Source organism: Aegilops tauschii, chromosome 6, assembly GCF_002575655.3.
Source record: "Aegilops tauschii subsp. strangulata cultivar AL8/78 chromosome 6, Aet v6.0, whole genome shotgun sequence".
Classification (NCBI taxonomy): Eukaryota; Viridiplantae; Streptophyta; class Magnoliopsida; order Poales; family Poaceae; genus Aegilops; species Aegilops tauschii.
Window position 1 is genome coordinate 98,499,449 of NC_053040.3, and position 22,763 is coordinate 98,522,211.

Below are 22,763 nucleotides of genomic sequence, written 5' to 3' on the forward strand. Positions count from 1 at the left end.
TGGCCTTTAACTCGGCAGATTCCTTTTCGGCAGCCGCATTACTAATCCGGGCCTACTCCTTGGCCCAGGCTAGCTCAGCCCGAAGGATCTCAACTGCGGCGGCACCATCTGCAGTCATGCATATCTCAGTATATAATTCTTAGCGTTATGCTCATATTATAAGCACGTGCATATAATGACTGCCCCAAAAACATACCTTGCGCCTCGTCAAGCCACCTATTGATAAGCGTGATGTCATCGTCCGCCTCATCAATCTTCCGCTGCAGATCTGCAACCTCTGTAGTTCGGGTAGTAGCGAGGGAGGTAACAACCTGTGTTCCAATTAATCAGATTATTTCCTGGGCATATCTTTTTGATCCTCTGATCGCCCCCCTTGGGAAGCCAATTAGAGTCTCAGGGGCTACTATCTATACACAGGTGCATTTTGTGAATAAAACACAATCGAAAATATTACAGTACAAACCTCGAAGCCTCTTAGCAAGCTCGTGAAGGCTTCATTCAATCCGCTTTTCACGGACAGAACCTTTTCAACCACCGTATCCATCAAGGTACGATGTTCCTCTGAGACAGACGCCTGTCCCAGCATGTTCGTCAATATATCCGGCGCTTCTGGATCTCCAGAAGCTGCTGTAGGAGTACGCCCTCCCTTTGAAGGGATCCGTTCATTCATCCCTAGAGTCGTCTCCGGCTGTATGCCAGACAATCCGGGGCCTTTATTGTTGACCCCTGGACTCTAGGCTACCGAAGTATCACCTTCGGGTAGTGTCTTCATCATCCCTCGCACCACTTGTTGATCAGGAGAGACCCTCTGGGATGACACCTCGAAGTCGTTCGCCCTGTTGGGCGAAGAGGCCGGTGGAGGTGTCTCGCTTTCCATCATCTCCGGGAGAAGATCCCCCGAGGAAGAGGATTGTTGAAGAAGATTGTGTGCGAGTTGCAAAAGCATATATTCTAGATGTTACCCTGGTAAGAGGGAAGGAACGGGATATGCTTAAAAAAACCTTGTTCACCTACGATTTGGCTAAAGGCTTGTCCTCGCTGTGGGACTGTGCGATGACGTCGTCCTCCAAGCCCGAGCCACCCGACAGGGGCATCTTGCCTTGCTTAGGAGCCTTTTCTTCCTAACCTTCGAAGGCGGCCCTTTTCTTACCATGGTGAGTAGGGATGTTGGCTTCTCCTTCACTTTTGTCTTCGGGCGGTGGCATTTTGATCTCCCCAGGCACGGTGTCTGATATACCTTCGGGATGGAGGCCACCTTTGGTCGTCCCGCTCTCCGCCTTGTCCTCCTTCATAGGCATCTGGTATGGTGCCGGGGCCAGCATCCTTGTTAGTACGGGATCCGCTGAGTCTTCAGGAAGGGGGGCGGAACACCTAATTTGCTCCGCTTTCTTTATCCAGCCCTGGAAGAAGATAGTTTGCTCAGTGTCATAGTATGGCATACATAGCTAAAAATTGTTTGGGAGTCGAGCGCTTACCAAGGTATCCGGATGGTTGCAGTCGAGGCTGCTGTCCTCAGTGGTGTCCGGCCACTGTTTTCGTTTCCCGAAAAACAACTTCCACATTCCTTTGTGCGTAGTGTCGAAGAAGTGTTGGAGGGTCCATGGTCCTTCCGGATTAAACTCCCACATACGGAGAGGCCGACGCTAGCACGGCAGGGCCCGGCGGACCAGCATTACTTGAATCACATTGATAAGATCGATGTCCTTCTCAAGGAGGCTCCGTATGCGGCTCTGTAGAGTCTGCACTTCGTCAATTGATCCCAGTCCAGCCCCTTATTAATCCATGATGCAAGCTATAATAGAGGGCCAGGTCGGAACGCAGGTATAGCTGCCCACTTGGTGCCATGGGGTTCAGTGACATAAAACCACTCCCGCTACCTTAGGTTGGGAGTTTCGGTGAAGGAGCCTTTTGGCTAGAGAGCATTGGTGAGCTTGCTCACTGTAGCACGGCCGCACTCCGCTTCTTCCCCGGCGACTACCTTCGGCTTCACACTAAAGATTTTGAGCCATAAGCCGAAGTGTGGGGGGTACGGAGAAAAGCCTCGCACGTAATAATGAGTGCCGATATGTGAAGGAAAGAACTGGGGCTAGATCGTGAAAATCTAGTCCGTAATAAAACATGAGCCCCCGGACGAAGGGATGAAGAACGAATCCTAGACCTCGGAGGAAGTGGGAGATGAATACAACCCTCTCACCGGATCTGGGAGTAGGGATAACCTGTCCTCGAGCAGGAAGCCTGTGGGGGATCTCCGCGGTCAGGTATCTCGCCGCACGAAGCTTCGCAGTGTACTCCTCTGTAACAGAGGAAGCCACCCATCGGTACTGTGGGCTGGGTCCGGACATGATTGGGAAGCTTGAAGCAATGAACACTACAAGAAATATGTCAACTTGTGACCCTCACTATTGGCCGCTGAAAGGTCATAGTTTTTCATTTGCGACCTTTTTGTGACAAAAAACAGAAGGTCAAAAGCTGGCGGTCGTAAGATGAAATTAGCGACCTTCTCTGTGAGAAGGTCGTAGACGTTTACGACCAAAATGGAAGGTCGTTGAACCCATGACCTTTTGTTTTGGTCAATGGCTGTCTACCCAGGCCACGTCGGATCCGACGTGGCAATCTGACGTGGCAAAATTGCGACCAATTGAAAAGGTCAAAAATTAGAATCGGCCTGGTCCAATTGGGTGTTTATATGGGCCGAGCCCATTAATTCAGCCCATTTATATATATAAAATCTGCCAATTTTTGTTAGCTACCTGGGCCTGGACCAACAATTCGGCATTTTATTTATTTCTAGGCTGTGGCCTTTTAACATTCTTTGGGCCATTATATTTTGAAGCTGGTCCCACCAATCAGACGGGTCCCACTTGTCATCATCTCACACATTGGGCCCACTTGACAGAAATTCCAAAACTGCTCAGATTATTTTCATAAAGTTGGTCCCACGAGTCAGGTTTCCATTCCACACGTTTTCAAATCACATACATAATCAATATTTCAGACCGAAGAGTACAAATGTAGTTCATCAAATAACACTAAGCCTACTACAATCTGTACATAGTCTATTACAACCCCAATATGCCTAATGTTACAATATTACAATATTTGCAGGCCTCTGATTAACCTGGTCCATAAGGGCATCAAGTTCCAATGGACAGACAAATGTCAGGAAAGTTTCCAGGCACTCAAAGACAAGTTGACTTCTGCCCCAGTTCTAGCTCCACCTGATACTAAGGAGGACTTCGTCATTTACTGCGACGCTTCCCGTCAAGGATTATGCTGTGTCCTAATGCAAGACCGCAAAGTGATTGCTTATGCCTCTCGGCAATTGCGCCCTCACGAAGAGAACTACCCAGTTCACGACCTCGAACTTGCTGCTGTAATTCATGCGCTGAAGCAGTGGCGACATTACCTTCTCGGTAATCGTTGCGAGATCTTCACTGACCACCAAAGTCTGAAGTATCTGTTTACTCAGCCAGACCTGAACCTCCATCAGCAGAGATGGATGGAGCTTGTTGCAGACTTTGACTTGGGTATTTCCTATACGCCAGGCAAGGCTAATGTAATGGCTGATGCCTTGAGCCGCAAGTCTTACTGCAACCACCTCCAGGTGCCAAAGTTCAGCCTTCGCTTGTTGAAGAATTCAGGAAGCTGAACCTCCATATTGTTCCTCCGGGTGAACTCGCTCCCCCTCCTAAGGAGTTTCGCACGATGAACCTCCGTGTTGTTCCCCAGGGTTCCCTCAATACCCTGGCCGTCGAACCAGATCTCTTGGACTCCATCAAGAGAATACAGGGATATGACTCAGAAGCCCACAAGATTAAGCGCTACCTTGCAGAAGGAAAGCCCTCATTCTTCACTATTGCTGAAGATGGCACTTTGTACTTCAAGGGCCGCCTAGTGGTGCCATGTACAGAGAAAAACCTGGATATGACACAGGAAGTTATGAAAGAAGCTCACGATACGCCTCTATGTATCCATCCTGGTAGTACAAAGATGTACCAAGACATCCGTCAGAGATTTTGGTGGTCTAATATGAAGCAAGACATTGCTCGTTATGTTGCTGAGTGTGACGTTTGCCGTCGTATCAAAGCAAAACATCAAAGGCCTGCTGGAACTCTGCAACCTATCTCTATTCCTGAATGGAAATGGGACCATGTTGAGATGGACTTCATCACTGGATTTCCCAAATCACAGAAAGGTAATGATGCTATTCTTGTCGTCATTGACCGGCTTTCCAAAGTTGCACATTTCCTGGCGGTCAAAGAAACGATCACTACCAGTCAGCTGGCAACGCTCTATATGTCCAGGATTGTTTCACTCCACGGTATTCCATTGGTTATCAGCTCAGACCCTGGCAGCTTATTCACTTCAAGATTCTGGGCAAGTTTCCAAGAAGCTATGGGAACTCATATGTCATTCAGTACTGCGTTTCATCCTCAGTCGCAAGGGCAAGTTGAATGCGTCAACCAAGTTCTAGAAGACATGCTTTGAGCTTGTGTTATTTCCTTCGGCAAGAAATGGGAGGAATCTCTCCCGTATGCTGAGTTCTCTTATAGTAATAACTATCAAGCTAGTCTGAAGATGGCCCCCTTCGAAGTGTTATATGAACGAAAGTGCTGAACCCCTCTGAACTGGTCAGAAACTGGCGAACGTCCACTCTTCGGTCCGGATATTATCCAACATGCCGAAGAACAAGTCTGCATTATTCGTGAGAATCTCAAGACTGCTTAGTCACGTCAGAAAAGTCAGTATGACCGTCATCATAAAGACATGGTCTATCAACCTGGCGAAAAGGCTTATCTTCGAGTCACACCAATGAAGGGTGCTCACCGCTTCGGAATCAAGGGCAAACTAGCTCCTCGATATATTGGTCCATTCACTATTCTCGAAAGGCATGGAAAAGTGGCATACCAACTGGAGCTTCCGCCGAACCTTTCTCAAGTTCACGATGTGTTCCATGTGTCACAGCTCCGCCGTTGCTTCAAGGACCCAATCCGAGCAGTGGATCATGAAGTGCTCGAATTGCAGCAGGACCTCTCCTATAAAGAGCACCCGGTCCGCATTCTCGACCAAGCTGAACGCCGCACACGTCAGAAGGCGATCAAGTTCCTCAAAGTCCAGTGGTCGCACCATTCTGAAGATGAAGCCACTTGGGAACGCGAGGATCGCCTGCGTGACGAATACCCGCACTATTTCCTTCTACCTCCTAAATCTCGGGATGAGATTTCTTGTAGTGGAGTAGATTTGTAATGCCCGGATAATTAGGCTACAGTAAAACTCTCTTGATGATGCCATGTCATCTCTGTTACTGTTGCTAATCAACTATTAGTTCATTAACATTTCAAATTTAAAAAAATGAATTAGTGACAAACACCCAAAGTTTTCAACAGTCAAAACAAAAATGTTCGGTGGGTGCCAAATATTACACTGGTAATTATTGTGGAGAAAACATTTTTTTAGAAAGTGCCTAAGTATTTTAAAGTGAAATAAAAAGAAAAGAAAAATAGAGAAAAGGAAGAAAAAGGAAGAGCAGAGAGAGAGAAAGCCCCTGCCCCACTTGGGCTTCGGCCCACCCGAGCAGCCGGCCCAGCAGGCCGGCCCACTCCCCCCTCACCGGTCGCTCCCTCCCCTTCCTGTTCCTCTGCTCTGTGTCGCTACAGGGGCGAAGTCCACCCCGACCTCCTCGCCGGCCTCGCCGGGAGAGGATAAGGGCAAAGCCACGGGCTCCCCTCGTCTGCCCACCCCACATGCCCCCTCGCCCTCCCCCGAAACCCTAGCGCGCCCACAATCCCCCACTCGTCCCGTTCCTCGCCTCTGTTCGAGATGCCCGAGCGCCCCCGTCGCCGTCGATCGCCGTAGCCGTGGCCACCGTCGTCCGTTCGTCGCCCCGGCAAGTCCTACAGCTCCGCCGTGGTCCTCTGCTTCCACTGCGCCGCTTGATCGAGCCCCGGAGCCCCTCGCGTCGCCGCACTCTTCTTCTTCTCCGGCTCGGCCACCGCATCGTCCTCGTCCTTGATCTACGCCACCGGTCCTCCCCGAGCCCTCTGCCCAGACCCCACACTCCCCCGGTGAGCTCCTGCGCCGAACGCGCCATCCCCTTCCCTCTCTAGCCGCCCGTAGCCACTACCCCGACGAAGCCCGAACCACCGCCGCCTCGTTTGGTCGCCGGCGCGTCTCCGGTGACCTTTTGGTCACGGGCTAGTGCCCAACGTGCTCGCCGCGCTGCTTAGAGAACGCCCAGCCCCTCCGTTCAAGCTGCTACACGCCGTAGCGCCGTCTCCGTCGAGCACCCGTAGGCGCCGCCGCCTCTGCTCGTCGCCGGCGCCGATTCCGGCCAAGTCCGGCGATGCTACGGCCACCACTGGATGCGGCGCTGACAGCTCGTTCGAATGAGACTAGCCCCGCCCCTCCTCGAGCCATGTACGCATTTTCCGGCGAGATCCGAGCCGCGCCGCCGTGTTTGGCGTCGCCGGCGTTGAGCCACCGGCCGCGCTGAGCTGGCACACCTGGGGCCACCCCCTGGGTCACTGCCAGTGGGCCCCCTGGCCCCCTGTTGACCAGTTGACCTGGTCAACTGGGCTGACTGGGCAGGCCCCAGCCACTGACGTGCGGGCTCCACCGCTTAATCCTATAATTAAAACATTTTAATAATTAAAACTAATTAGTTTAGTTGAATAGATACTGACAGGTGGGGTCCAGTAGTTAACTAATCTAAATTTAGTTAGTTTAAACTTATGTTAGTCCACTGTCTATGACAGGTAGGACCCACTGGTCAGTTTGACCTGGTCAGCCGCTCTGTTGACTGCTGAGGTCATCATCACGTCATGCTGACGTCATATTCCTTTTCTGTTAAATTAAATAATTCCAGAAAATAATTAAATCTTTAGAAAATCATATAAAATAATCCGTAACTCGGATGAAAATACTTTCTACATGAAAGTTGCTCAGAACGACGAGACGAATTCCGAATACGCAACCCGTTCATTCCCCACACGTCCCTAGCATAGTGAACCTGCAACATTTCACCTCCGGTCCATCTGTCCGAAAACGCGAAACATCGGGAATACTTTCCCGGATGTTCCCCCCCTTCCCCGGTAACACCTACCGCCGCGTTAGGGCACACCTAACACCGCTCATTGTCATGTCACGCATCGCCATGCTTATGATTGCATTGTATTTACTGTTTCTTCACCCCTTCTCTCCGGTAGACTACGAGACCGACGCTGCTGTTGTCCAGTTCGACTACGGAGTTGACGACCCCTCCTACTTGCCAGAGCAACCAGGCAAGCCCCCCCCTGATCACCAGATATCGCCTATTCTTCTCTATACTGCTTGCATTAGAGTAGTGTAGCATGTTACTGCTTTCCGTTAATCCTATCCTGATGCATCGCCTGTCCTTGCTTCTACTGTTGTTACCTTTACCTGCAATCCTACATGCTTAGTATAGGATGCTAGTTTTCCATCAGTGGCCCTACATTCTTGTCCGTCTGCTGTGCTATACTATCGGGCCGTGATCACTTGGGCGGTGATCATGGGTATATACTTATATACTATGTACATGACACATCTGGTGACTAAAGTCGAGTCGGCTCGTAGGAGTACCCGCAAGTGGATCTTTGTGGCGGAGTGACAGGGCAGGTTGAGACCACCTAGGAGAGAGGTGGGCCTGGCCCTGGTCGGCGTTCGCGGATACTTAACACGCTTAACGAGCTCTTGGTATTTGATCTGAGTCTGGCCATTTGGTCTATATGCACTAACCAGCTACGCGGGAACAGTTATGGGCACTCGACGTCGTGGTATCAGCCGAAGCTCTTTTTGACGTCAGCGACGGAGCGGCGCACGCCGGATTGGACTGGAATGCCTGCTAGGCTAAGTCTGCTTCCGGCCGCCCTCGCAACATGCAGGTGTGCAATGGGCGATGGGCCCAAACCGCTGCGCGCATAGGATTTAGACCGGCGTGCTGACCTCTCGGTTGAGCCTAGGTGGGGCTGCAACGTGTTGATCTTCCGAGGCCGGGCATGACCCAGAAAAGAGTGTCCGGCCAAATGGGATCGAGCGTGTTGGGTTATGTGGTGCACCCCTGCAGGGAAGTTTATCTATTCGAATAGCCGTGTCCCTCGGTAAAAGGACGACCTGGAGTTGTACCTTGACCTTATGACAACTAGAACCAGATACTTAATAAAATACACCCTTCCAAGTGCCAGATACAACCCGGTGATCGCTCTCTAACAGGGCGACGAGGAGGGGATCGCCGGGTAGGATTATGCTATGCGATGCTACTTGGAGGACTTCAATCTACTATCTTCTACATGCTGCAAGATGGAGATGGCCAAAAGCATAGTCTTCGGCAGGATTAGCTATCCCCCTCTTATTCTGGCATTCTGCAGTTCAGCCCACTGATATGCCCCTTTACACATATACCCATGCATATGTAGTGTAGCTCCTTGCTTGCGAGTACTTTGGATGAGTACTCACGGTTGCCTCTCTCCCTCTTTTCCCCCTTTTCCTTTCTACCTGGTTGTCGCAACCAGATGCTGGAGTCCAAGAGCCAGACGCCACCGTCGACGACGACTCCTACGACACTGGAGGTGCCTACTACTACGTGCAGCCCGCTGACGACGACCAGGAGTAGTTAGGAGGATCCCAGGCAGGAGGCCTGCGCCTCGTTCGATCTGTATCCCAGTTTGTGCTAGCCTTCTTAAGGCAAACTTGTTTAACTTATGTCTGTACTCAGATATTATTGCTTCCGCTGACTCGTCTATGATGGAGCACTTGTATTCGAGCCCTCGAGGCCCCTGGCTTGTATTATGATGCTTGTATGACTTCTTTATGTTTTAGAGTTGTGTTGTGATATCTTCCCGTGAGTCCCTGATCTTGATCGTACACATTTGCGTGCATGATTAGTGTACGGTCAAATCGGGGGCATCACAGGATGATATCCAAAGCATCGCTGTTGCATATGGATAGGAGGAGTCAGAAATTTTGTGGTCAAATCAAAAAGGGAATAGCATATAGTTTGCAAGTGCATGAGGAAGGAAAGCAATGCAGAAGTATCACTTCGAGGTGTAGAATCCTAACCACAAGAGCATCAATCAGTACCAGGCATATATATGTAGCTAGCAATAATACCATGTACTCTCTTGTAAAGAAATATAAGAGAATTTAGATCACTCAAGTAGTGATCTAAACGGTGTTATATTTCTTTACGACGGGAGTAGTCAACAGTAGCATCAACTCATGTCCAGCAAGGAAACAAAAAATGGGAAAAATAATTTATTCTAGACTAGATACCAACTGAACTAGCCAGAGGCCATCCAATGGATTAAGGAACGTTCATACTAAACCTACAAATTCTAATTACGTGCAACAAATCAGTAGGATAGGCAGACTATGCCGACTGAAAATCAAACTCCAGCCACATTGCTCTGTGTTCCTACACTAAACTGGAAACCACAGAAATCGAATGGGCTAAACAGCGATTCAGAGCCCTCTTTCTAGAGTAGAGACTCCACTCTTACCTCCACATCACACTCGTAATGCTACTTATGCAAAACTACTCTTAATGGACTGCTACAGCTATACTGCAAGAAGTTACAGCTATACTCCATGTACTGCTCTCCAGGAGTACTCTAGTTCATCTTTTAAAAAATGTTCAAGGACTGACTAAAAAAGGAATGCAAAAAGAGATGCAGTACCCAGCTGTACTCCAGTGGAGAGCATCAGCCCAAAAGAAAACAAAGATAATGGCTGAAAAAATTACTCCAGTTTATACTCCTCTTTTAGCAGTACAGATTATAGCTAATGCAACATCATGGGAGCTGATGTACAGATCCAGCGAAGGGTTTCTTCCACTCGTTGCCCAAGTGGCTCTTCTTGTATGCCTTGTTAGCCCACCTCTGGTTCCTGCGGTGGGTCTTGAGCTTGCGCCCAGCTCCCATACCACGTGTCTTACTGTAATAAGAATCCATCCATACTTACATTAATTAAAAAGATCTCAAAAGTTGTGTAGATGTGTATAAGAGCATGTCACTGAGCTGAGCTGATGAATACTGAATGTATACACAGATGTTCCAAGCATTTCACCTCGAATACTAAACTAGAAACTACTTAACATATTATAATCATGTTATTGCAATCACAACAAGGAGGTGGATATATTCTAAACATGGCAACCATACAGAGCATCATGAAAACCGAGGTAGATATTATCTAGCTACCTACACTAAGAACAGGCAAACTGCGCCAGCCTAGAGGCTAAAAAGGAAGACGTCATGTATGCTACCATGCATAACTTCCATGGCCCAATCATCTGGACAATGGAATACAGATACCACGGCAGCAATGTATTCATGTCGCTCCACACATCCTAGTACTGAATTTCCTCACACTTGATAGTGCTACAAGCAAGCAAGCAAGCAAACATGCAAATACAAGTAGTAGTATTGGTTGTCTAGTGAATGGGCTACATGATTCTCCTCAAATAAAATAGACAAGGTTTTCTTCGTCTTTTTTCTAATTAATGACAAGCAGTCATCAATCAAGCAAGCAAAATCACATTGGTACAACAGCTAGCATCGTTCAGCATATAACACCTACTAATTTTATTTTATTTGTTTGCATCGAGTCAGCACCTACTAGATGGGATGGAAATGCATCTTCTATATTAGTTGTGGAGCATGCGTGTATTATTAGCAATGAAAGCACTGGTATTTTTCATCAGCGCAAGGCGAGGCGAAGAGCAGCTCCTCGCTACGTGCACAAGAGCTTGATGATCCTCCTGCCCCACATCCACTTCAGCAGGATCTTCATGTGGGTCTTGCTGTTCAGGCCGTCGATCACAGCATCCTGTCGCCATGGTCAGATATTTTTCATCAGCGCAAAGCATATAAGCACTGGTATTACATGATCCCCAAATCATAAGGTCTTGATTAGATATAAACAGTAGTACTGAATGTTAGATATAAAAAGTAGTATTGCCTGAGCTCAATTTTTTTGCAAGGACAAGCATGTCCTAAACCGCCACGGTGCCACTGTGAGATCTTTCAACTACTAGATGCCAGAATGTAAGAATGGATAAAACAGAACATGATTGTTCTCAAGTGCCATGAATCGAGCAAGCAGGTAGTCAGACTAACTGCATGTCCAGAAAAGATTCAGACTAACTGCATGTCCAGAAGGACGGGCCATTCCCAAGCATTTCAAGACACCAGCAGAAACTTGGATGCTATCTATCCATACTAGTATAGAATGATACGAGGCCAGTAGAAATTGTTTGCTACCAACAAGCTCACCAAGGTGCACAGTTGTTCAGAAAGGAAGCACATTTGACTAAAGTACCATATTTCAGAGTTTGTAATAGCATCATGAACAACACCTGTAAATTACTAAATGTTACCATACTGAATGCTATCTAGAAAGATAGATACGATGCAGGCGGTGTCCATTACCGACGATCTTTCCGAGGTGCATGGAGATGGAGTTGAGCTGGTCCTTGTTCTCGTAGAGCTGGTTGACCGCCTTCCTGGACTGCACCAGCTCCTTGGCCATCGCCTTCAGGAACAAGCGTCACCAGCAGAGGAAACCAAATCAGTAAATTAGCCCAAATCGATTCATGGCGCAGAGTATATGTGTAGGTAGGTACCTTGGCGGCGTCCTGGATGGCCTTCTCCACCTTCTTCTCCTCCTTCTGCACGTCTGCGCACCGGCCCCAAAACCAAAAATCAGCAACCAGTTGAAGGCCTAGAGCCCTAGATTGGATCGAATCGGGGAGGGAGGGGAGGGGGACCTTGGATTTGGCGCTCAATGTTGCGGCCCTCGTTACGGAGGCGGCGCTGCCACTCGCGCAGCTGCTGCTGCGGTGTCGGCTTCGGCTTCAGGAGGCTCTTCACCACCTCCATCGGCGCTCCGCTCTGATCCGCGCGGTGGTGGCGGTGGGTGGTGGTGCTCCGGTGGGATCGATCGTAGGCGGAAGCAGTGGGGAAGGAGAAGAAGGAGTTGCTGCTGTGTGCGGAAGTGGAAGTGGAAGCCCCTAGCCTGGTTGAGGAGGCTGTGTGCGGAGGCGTGGTGGACGCCAACGCGGAGGAAGTTCGAGAGGAGCACGGGTGGGAGCAGCAGGTCGAGGAGGACGATGAGGAGCCTGATGAGGAACCCGATGAGGAGCAGGTCGGGGCGGCGGCGCGTTGAGATCCAGAGGGAGGGAGTGGGGTGGGGGCGGTGGCGCGTGGAGATCCAGAGGGAGGGAGTGGGGTTGGGGGCGCCGGCGGTGGATCCAGAAGGAGGAGTGGTGTGCGGCGGCGGTGGATCCGGGAGAGGGTGAGAGCACTAGGGTTCGCTGCGCGTGGAGAGAGAGGAGTGGTGTGCGGTGTGTTTTTTTAGGGGTAGCTCGCGGTGGGTGGGTGAGAGGGTGAGCTGCGGGCCATTGGATCCCGGAGCATCCGACGGTGATTTATCCGCGATCCGCGTGAGAGGCCCCTGGACCAATCAGAACGTAGTATACGGATATGATATTTTGACGATTTAAATTGATCGTAATCGACTAAAAGTAAGGTGCTAAATCATGTTAGCTATTTCATTATGAACTGAAAACTTGAAAAAATACTTCTCATTATGTCAGCAAATTTGACTAGAGTTTTAAGGAATAATCATAAATTGAAATAAGACAAATATTTTTTTTAAAAAGTTATGAGAAATGAGTTCTTTTAAATAATCTTTTTATTTTTCGAGTGTCCAAAATGAGTTCTTTTGTGAAGGACCTATAATATATTTGTTGCAAAAGTGGACCAAATCAATTTTCTAAAATACTAGGACATATTTAATGCACAATTGACCAAATGGTTTCGTGTTAAAAGATTCGATCCACCTCTGGTGAAAAAGACAAATTTCCGCCGATTCAGGAGGAAGCGGGTCAAATTTGAACTGCAGCTGCCTCATAGTTTTCTCTTCATTTTTTCCAAAAATCATTTCTAGGTACATAAGTACCTATTTAATCATAGAAACACCAAAAAAAAATCCATGATTCAACCACTAGCTAGGAACGGTCCAGCCTGCTATTTTGACCGCATTTTGAAACGGGCATAAAAAATTCAAAAAAAATTGGAAAACCTTCGCATTGTGTCATTATATGTGGACAAGTTCCCAGGAAGAATAATATACTTGTAATACGGCAGTTATTTTAAAAAAGTTTTCTCAAAAACGAGCTATCACGTGTGGAGATCAATGGCTTCCAAGCCAAATGATCAATCTTATTGCCACATTCATGGCATAGTTTGTTTAAATAATCTCATATTGTGCACAAGGGTGCATATTGGAATGGCAAACAATGTTGCCTAAGGAAGTTTTCATTTTCTTTGGATGAAAAAAGCATTTTCCATTTTTCGAGTGCCCAAAAGGAGGTTTTTTGTGAAGGACCTCCCAAATAATTGTTGCAAAATTGGACCAAATCATTTTTCTAAAATACTAGGCCATATTTAATGAACAATTGACCAAATGGTTGGGTGTAAAAAGTTTTCATCCACCTCTCGTGAAAAAGACAAATTTCCACCGATTCAGTTGGAAGCGGGTCAAATTTGAACTGTAGCTGCCTTGTAGTTTGCTCTTTATTTTTTTCCAAAAATCATTTCTAGGTACATAAGTATCTATTTTATCAGAGAAACACCAAAAAAATTCAAAGATTTAACCACTAGCTAGGAACGGTCATTCCCGCCGTTTTGACCGCATTATGAAACGGGCATAAAAAATTCAAAAAATAAAAAAATTGGGAAACCTTCGCATTGTGTCATTATATGTGGCCAAGTTCCCAGGAAAAATAACAAACTTGTAATACGGCAGTTATTTTAAAAAAGTGTTGTCAGAAACGAGCTATCACGTGTGGAGATCAATGGCTTTCAAACCAAATGATCAATCTTATGGCCACATTCATGGCATAGTTTGTTTAAATAATCTCATATTGTGCACAAGGGTGCATATTGGAGTGGCAAACAATGTTGCCTAAGGAAGTTTTTATTTTCTTTGGACGAAAAAACCATTTTCCATTTTTCGAGTGCCCAAAAGGAGGTTTTTTTGTGAAGGACCTCCCAAATAATTGTCGCAAAATTGGACCAAATAATTTTTCTAAAATACTAGGACATATTTAATGCACAATTGACCAAATGGTTGGGTGTAAAAAGTTTTGATCCACCTCTCGTGAAAAAGACAAATTTCCACCGATTCAGTTGGAAGCGGGTCAAATTTGAACTGTAGCTGCCTTGTAGTTTGCTCTTTATTTTTTCCAAAAATCATTTCTAGGTACATAAGTATCTATTTTATCAGAGAAACACCAAAAAAATTCCAAGATTCAACCACTAGCTTGGAACGGTCATTCCCGCCGTTTTGACCGCATTATGAAACGGGCATAAAAAATTCAAAAAAATCAAAAAATTGGGAAACCTTCGCATTGTGTCATTATATGTGGCCAAGTTCCCAGGAAAAATAATAAACTTGTAATACGGCAGTTATTTTAAAAAAGTGTGCTCAGAAACGAGCTATCACGTGTGGAGATCAATGGCTTTCAAGCCAAATGATCAATCTTATGGCCACATTCATGGCATAGTCTGTTTAAATGATCTCATATTGTGCACAAGGGTGCATATTGGAATGGCAAACAATGTTGCCTAAGGAAGTTTTCATTTTCTTTGGACGAAGAAACCATTTTCCATTTTTTGAGTGCCCAAAAGGAGGTTTTTTTGTGAAGGACCTCCCAAATAATTGTTGCAAAATTGGACCAAATCAATTTTATAAAATACTAGGACATATTTAATGCACAATTGACCAAATGGTTGGGTGTAAAAAGTTTTGATCCACCTCTCGTGAAAAAGACAAATTTCCGCCGATTCAGTTGGAAGCGGGTCAAATTTGAACTGCAGCTGCCTCATAGTTTGCTATTTATTTTTTCTAAAAACATTTCTAGTTACATAAGTACCTATTTAATCATAAATGCATGGTTTGGTGGCGATACGTCGAGGTTTGGGCGGTCGCCGAGGGCCCCAACTCTAGAGCGCGTAAACTCGCATGCCCGCCGCGTGGTCACCGCGTGACCGTGGCGTTGCCATGTGTTCTGGGCGGCCTAGGCATGTCTAGTGGGTTGGGCACTCCCCAGGTAGGTGATAGGAAGAAAGTTACAACATAAGATTCTCACGAGGAGACCGATCGATGCTCAAACATGAATTAGCAGCCAAGTGTTTGATTAGCGATATGGGAAATTAAATGGCTAATGGGCGTGAGTTTTGGCTGAGGATGATCAGTTACTAAGAAGACCGTCTTCACAAATTTTCAGCTCAAAAGGAGGATCCTAGGTGGTACTTGTTTTGCAAAGTACCACACTGGACATAAATACGAATGTTGAAGCTGGGCTCAAAATAATGAATGGATTGAGCTGGCATTTGGCGGAGGATGGTTATTTGGGCATAGGAAAGCACTGTAGAAAATGGATACTATTTGGACATGCCAAAGTGGTACTTCCTTCACAAAGTGTTGTTCTGAACAGAATAGGAAAATGAATATTTTTGAATTATTTTTGAACTAGGCAAGGAAGGTTTTTTACATATTTGACGAAGATATGAGCCAAAGAATTTATGAGATTTTTTTGGGAATTTCAGGAATGGCAGAAATATAGGTTGCTTCAGAACCTGGGGCAAAAAATGCCACATGGACATGACACATAGGCAAAACTGATGAGGTGGCGCCTAGTCATAGCAACCCACCACAATTTATAAGGTTATGACCATCTATATTGGTCGTGATCAGCTAGAAATAAGGCGGCGGACCAGTGCTATCTGCTTTATGACCATTTCATGTAAGGAAATTACGACCTTTCTCACCAAAATTGTCATTATAGTTTAGGGTTTGGAGCCCCCCGAACAGCTTTTGACCAATTGGTCTGAAATGGTCATAGATCTATGACCAATTCTTCCAGGGTCACTCACAGAAGGTCACTAGTTGACATATTTCTTGTAGTGGAAGTCGAACCTTGGGTGCTAGAACTCGAAGTTGGAAGGGCTGAGGAAAGGGTTGGCGTAAAAAGAGACGGCCCTTGGCTCCTTTATTAAGGCAACGGGTATCGAACGCCTCCTCCTAATCCTGAAAACCTGCCTATTCCTAGGGAATCATCTCAATGGAACAGTTGGGTTACCCACGCTCGTATTGATGAGAATCCCGCAATAAGGGGACACGATCTCTGCTTCGACAAGACGTGCCAATAAAAACCGCACCTTGAAACGTGGAACGGCAGGACAAGAAACGGTTCAAAATAATGACCGGGCAAACGTGATGTCACATTATGAAAAGTTGTCAGCGGATTGGACTCATGAAATATTATACTCTCAGCGGTTGTGTGTATGGTACTTGTGTTGCAGATCCGGACACGTTTGTTGCGTCCAAAGACTATCTTGGGGTATTCGGAAAGGGGAACCCGCCTTGCAATGCCGAAGACAATCTGCACGCCGGACACCTCGTCATTGAAGCCTAGTTCAGAGGCTACTGAGGGAGTCCTGGACTAACGGGTCCTCGGACGTCTGGCCTGTTGGACATGGGCCGGACTAGTGGGCTGCGAAGATACAAGACCAAAGACTCTCTCTCCCGTGTCCGGATGGGACTCTCCTTGGCGTGGAAGGCAAGCTTGGCATCCAAATATGAAGATCCTCTCTCTGTAACCGACTTTGTACAAACCTAGTCCCCTCCGTTGTCTATATAAACCGGAGGGCTTAGTCCGAAGGTCAGATATAGTCAGACAGGCTAGACTTCTAGGGTTTTAGCCATTACGATCTCGTGGTAGATCAACTCTTGTAATACTCATATACATCAAGATCAATCAAGCAGGAAGTAGGGTATTACCTCCATAGAGAGGGCCCGAACCTGGGTAAACACTGTGTCCCCCGTCTCCTATTACCATCAACCTTAGACGCACAGTTCGGGACCCCCTACCCGAGATCCGCCGGTTTTGACACCGACAATAGTCCCTTAATGATTCAGTTTACCTACCAGATATGACCCCTAAACTATGTGAAGACATTGAAGACAATGGTGGTTCGTGAAGACATTCACGATGAAGATTATGACATGTGAAGACATTCACTTGAAGACTATGGAGTGCGAAGACATAGTTGTTTTGTAGTTTCCTTTTCTTCTTTGTTGGGTCATAGGAACCACCGTACTATTAAGTGGGTTCCTAGTGAACAAAGTCAGAGTGACTGATGTGATGCTCAACCTAAATCCTATGTCTTCGAGCTAAGATAATGAGAGCAAATCTTATCCAGAGCTGGATGAGTCAGCTTGACTTGTAGCCCAAGTAAAGCTGTCGCGTGTGTTTGAAATCTGACCGTTGAACACGTGTCGGTTCCTTATTGACCCAGGGTCATTTCGGACATATCAGGTTAGGTTGCCTCCTGGCTATAAATAGCCCACCCCTACACCATAAATTGGTGGCTGCACAGAGATAGTGCACGGCTTTTCTCGTTTGAGAGCAACCCACCTCCGAAGCAGTTGAGAGAGAGATCCTAGTGAGGACAAAGCCCAAAACACCCAGAGCCAAAGAGTGTTGGGCATCACTGAAGTCTTTCTATCTGCATGACCTGAAAACTTGTTACACTTGAGGATTGTGAATCCTCCAGCCGGTTAGGCATCGCGTTCTGACCATCCAAGAGTCATTGTGGATTGCCGGTGAACGAAGTCTATGAAGGTTTGGAAGTCTACCTTGAAGACTTACCAGAGTGATTGGGCGAGGACTGGGTGTCCTTAGCTCGAGGGGAATAAGGTGAAGACACGGTCTTCTGAGTTAAATCTCAGCCTCCCAAACCAGACGTACAGTTGTCACAGCAACTGGAACTGGTCTACCAAATCCTTGTCTTCACCAAGCAACTGGTTCTATCCCTTACTTCCCTTTACTTTATAGTTTGTCTTCGTGAAGTCATTGCTTGCTTGTCTGATCTGTTTGACTTCACTGAGTGAAGACCATTTACTGTTTGGCTTCATACTGTCTTCCATCCTGATCCAAGATGACCCCCAAGTATAGGGGATCTATCGTAGTCCTTTAGAGAAGTAAGAGTGTCGAACCCAACGAGGAGCAGAAGGAAATGATAAGCAGTTTTCAGTAAGGTATTCTCTGCAAGAACTGAAATTATCGGTAACAAATAGTTTTGTGATAAGGTAATTTGTAACGAGTAACAAGTAATAAAAGTAGACAAGGTGCAGCAACGTGGCCCAGTTCTTTTTGTAGCAAAGGACAAGCCTGGACAAACTCTTATATAAAGGAAAATGCTCCCGAGGACACATGGAAATTATCGTCAAGCTAGTTTTCATCATGCTCATATGACTCGCGTTCGTTACTTTGATAATTTGATATGCGGGTGGACCGGTGCTTGGGTACTGCCCTTCCTTGGACAAGCATCCCACTTATGATTAACCCCTCTCACAAGCATCCGCAACTATGAAAGAAGAATTAAGGTAAACCTAACCATAGCATGAAACATGTGGATCCAAATCAGCCCCTTACGAAGCAACGCATAAACTAGGGTTTAAGCTTCCGTCACTCTAGCAACCCATCATCTACTTATTACTTCCCAATGCCTTCCTCTAGGCCCAAACAATGGTGAAGTGTCATGTAGTCGACGTTCACATAACACCACTAGAGGAAAGACAACATACATCTCATCAAAATATCGAATGAATACCAAATTTACATGACTACTTATAGCAACACTTCTCCCGTGTCCTCAGGAACAAACGTAACTACTCACAAATCATATTCATGTTCATAATCAGAGGGGTATTAATATGCATAAAGGATCTGAACATATGATCTTCCACCGATTAAACCAACTAGCATCAACTACAAGGAGTAATCAACACTACTAGCAACCCACAGGTACCAATCTGAGGTTTTGAGACAAAGATTGGATACAAGACATTGAACTAGGGTTTGAGAGGAGATGGTGCTGGTGAAGATGTTGATGGAGATTGACCCCCTCCCGATGAGAGGATTGATGGTGATGACGATGGTGACGATTTCCCCCTCCCGGAGGGATGTTTGCCAGGCAGGACAGCTCCGCCGGAGCCCTAGATTGGTTTCGCCAGGTTCCACCTCGTGGCGGCGGCGCTTCGTCCCGAAAGCTTGCTTATTATTTTTTCCAGGGCGAAATACTTCATATAGCAAAAGATGGGCACCGGAGGCCTGCCAGGGGGCCCACGAGGTATGGGGCGCGCCCAGGGGGTAGGGCGCGCCCTCCACCCTTGTGGACGGTGGGTGGCCCCCCTCTGGTGCTTTCTACGCCTGATATTTTTAATATACTCCAAAACTGACTTTTGTTGAGTTTCAGGACTTTTGGAGTTGTGCAGAATAGGTCTCTAATATTTGCTCCTTTTCCAGCCCAGTATTCCAGCTGCCGGCATTCTCCCTCTTCATGTAAACCTTATAAAATAAGAGAGAAAAGGCATAAGTATTGTGACATAATGTGTAATAACAGCCCATAATGCAATAAATATCGATATAAAAGCATGATGCAAAATGGATGTATCAACTCCACCAAGCTTAGACCTTGCTTGTCCTCAAGCGGAAGCCGATATCAAAAAATATGTCCACATGTTAAGAGATAGAGGTGTCGATAAAATAAAATACAGACATGAGGGCATCATGATCTTTCTTAAAACAACAACATATATATATTGTCATTTGATTTCTTATGCTAAAGTAACAATCTATTCACAATGTAAAGTATGAATCAGAAACTTCATTCAAAACTAACAAAGTATAATCTCAGTCATTGAAGCAATTGCAATTTATCATCACATCGAAAAGAGTCAATATAAGAGATTTTCAGCAAGTCCACATACTCAACTATCATTTAGTCTTTCATAATTGCTAACACTCACGCTATACTTATGGGTATGAAGTTTTAATTGGACACAGAGAAACATAGGGGCTTATAGTTTTGCCTCCCAACATTTTACCTCAAGGGTAACGTCAACAATAATTCTTTATGAAAACCCACATCCAAATAGATATATATATATATATATATATATATATATATATATATATATATATATATATATATATATATATATATATATATCAGGATCTTTCCAACACATTGCGCTTGCCAAAGGATAAAATGTAAGAAGGAAAGGTGAAGATCACCATAACTCTTGTATAAGGTATAAGACAAGAATAAAAGATAGGCCCTTCGCAGAGGGAAGCAGAGGTTGACATGTGCTTTTATGGTTGGATGCACAAAATCTTAATGCAAAAGAACGCCACTTTATATTGCCACTTGTGATATGGACCTTTATTATGCAGTCTGTCGCTTTTATTTCTTCCATATCACAAGCTCGTATAAAGCTTATTTTCTCCACACTAATAGATCATACATATTTCGAGAGTAATTTTTATTGCTTGCAACAATGACAACATACTTGAAGGATCTTACTCAATCCATAGGTAGATATGGTGGACTCTCATGGAAAAAACCGGGTTTAAGGATATTTGGATGCACAAGTAGTATCTGTACTTGGTGCAATGAATTTGGCTAGAATGAGGGGGAAAGGCAAGCTCAACATGTTGGATGATCCATGACAATATAATTTATTTCGGATGTAAGAAAACATAACCCATTACGTTGTCTTCCTTGCCCAACCTCAACTTTTTAGCATGTCATATTTTAATGAGTGCTCACAATCATAAAAGATGTCCAAGATAGTATATTTATATGTGCAAACCTCTCTTTCTTTATTACTTCTTATTAATTGCAACAATGATCAAAACTATGTTTGTCAGCTCTGAACAACTTTTATTCATCATACTCTTTAAATGTGAAGTCATTACTCTCCATAGATCAATATGATCCTTTTATTTATTTTTATTATTTATTTTATTCCCTCAAGATCATAGCAAGATAGCAAAGCCCTCGACTCAAAACTAATCTTTAATATATATATATATATCTCACGGACTCGATTACACAGAAGGATCATAAAGCAAAGCTCAAAACTAGATCATACTAAAACTTTATTCTACTAGATCAATATATTATTAAAAGGACCGAACTAAGAAAACGGTAAAGATAGGAGTGCGATGGTGATACGATACCGGGGCACCTCCCCCAAGCTTGGCAGTTGCCAAGAGGAGTGCCCATACCCGATACTCAGTTCTCCTTCTTCGGAGGTGGTGATGATGGAGTTGTCGATGATGTAGGCTTGTCGTCCCTCTTCCAAGGCATAGGCTCACCATCATAGAAAGATGATCGAGTCTCCGGGATCCTCAAACCTGCAGCCAAACTCATCCTCTTGAATATATATTCATACTCAAAGTTTTGGTTTTGCAGGTCAGAGATCTGGGCTTGGAGGTGCTCGATTTTCTCGTGAAGCTTGAAGATGGCCTCCCCAATGTTCCTGCCGTCCAGCTTGTGGTTGTTGGTGAACTCCGCGATCATCATGTGGTTGGCGTCGAGTCCGCATTCCACCATCCCTTGGCACTTGAAAACTTGCTGCTCCATTGCTTCAAGTCTTGTCTCCATGCTTCCAGTCCTCCTTGGTCCCTCAACATCGCGGATGTGCAGCACCCCCTCATGCATCTCAATGGTTTGAGGGTGTTGCAGCACCTCCGCGAGGTAGGGGTTGATGACCTTCTCGAAGAATTTGTCCTTGGGGGCGCTTGAAGACGTCATGGTGATCTAGATCTGTCAGAAAAACAGCTCGAAACAAAAGCAGAGGATTGTGTCGTGGTACCCTGGTCAAAACCTTCGGGAGATTATATAATGAATTTTTACCGACCGAAGGAAGTATCGTGCAGGAAAACGGAGTCCGGAGGGCACATGAGGTGCCCACGAGGCAGGGGGCGCGCCTAAGTGGTAGGGCGCACCCTCCACCCTCGTGGATGCCTCGTGTCCCTTTCGGACTACTTCTTATTTTCCTATTTTCTTAAATATTCCAAAATGGAGAAAAATTGCCATTAGAACTGTTTTGGAGTCGGTGTACTTACCGTACCACATACCTATTCCTTTTCGGAGTCTGAAACGTTCTGGAAAGTGTCCCTTATGTATTCCTCCGGGGTTACAGTTTCAATAACATTAGTTTCAACATTTATTGGATTACTTGAGATATAATGTTTGATTCTTTGACCGTTCACCACCTTTCGGTTTGTGCCTTCGAAGTTATTGATTTTTATGGCACCGGAACGATAGACCTCCTCGATAATGTAAGGACCTTCCCATTTAGAGAGAAGTTTTCGTGCAAAAAATCTTAAACGGGAGTTGTATAACAGAACATAATCACCTACATTAAACTCATGCTTTTGTATCCTTTTGTCATGCCATCTTTGAACTTTTTCTTTAAACAGTTTGGCATTCTCATAGGCCTGGGTTCTCCATTCATCAAGTGAGCTAATGTCAAATAGTCTCTTCTTACCGGCAAGTTTGAAATCATAATTGAGCTCTTTAATGGCCCAATATGCCTTATGTTCTAGATCGAGAGGTAAGTGACATGCTTTTCCATAAACCATTTTATACGGAGACATACCCATGTGATTTTTATATGCAGTTCTATATGCACATAATGCATCATCAAGTTTCTTGGACCAATTCTTTCTAGATATATTAACAGTCTTTTGCAAAATTAATTTAATCTCCCTATTACTTAGTTCTACTTGACCACTAGATTGTGGATGATATGGAGATGAAATTCTATGATTAACATCATACTTAGCAAGCATTTTATGAAAATCACCATGAATAAAGTGTGAA

At 45.5% G+C, this 22,763-nt stretch overlaps 1 protein-coding gene across 3 annotated transcripts; it reads right to left on the minus strand.

Moving 5' to 3' along the window:
• Positions 1-9,246: 9,246 nt before the first annotated feature.
• Positions 9,247-12,354, minus strand: LOC109752311 (vacuolar protein sorting-associated protein 24 homolog 1). Of its 3 annotated transcripts, none has more exons than XM_040392034.3 (5): positions 11,783-12,354; positions 11,639-11,691; positions 11,445-11,547; positions 10,633-10,842; positions 9,247-9,948 (listed from the first exon to the last, which is right to left on the minus strand). In XM_040392034.3, exons 1-4 carry the CDS (start codon positions 11,892-11,894, stop codon positions 10,661-10,663), a joined length of 450 nt encoding a protein of 149 aa, XP_040247968.1. In that variant the 5' UTR covers positions 11,895-12,354; the 3' UTR covers positions 9,247-9,948; positions 10,633-10,660. The 3 variants fall into 3 exon arrangements, with proteins under 3 accessions (XP_040247968.1, XP_040247966.1, XP_040247967.1); XM_040392032.3 differs by having other exon boundaries at positions 10,629-10,842; XM_040392033.3 differs by having other exon boundaries at positions 9,247-10,842.
• Positions 12,355-22,763: the final 10,409 nt, after the last annotated feature.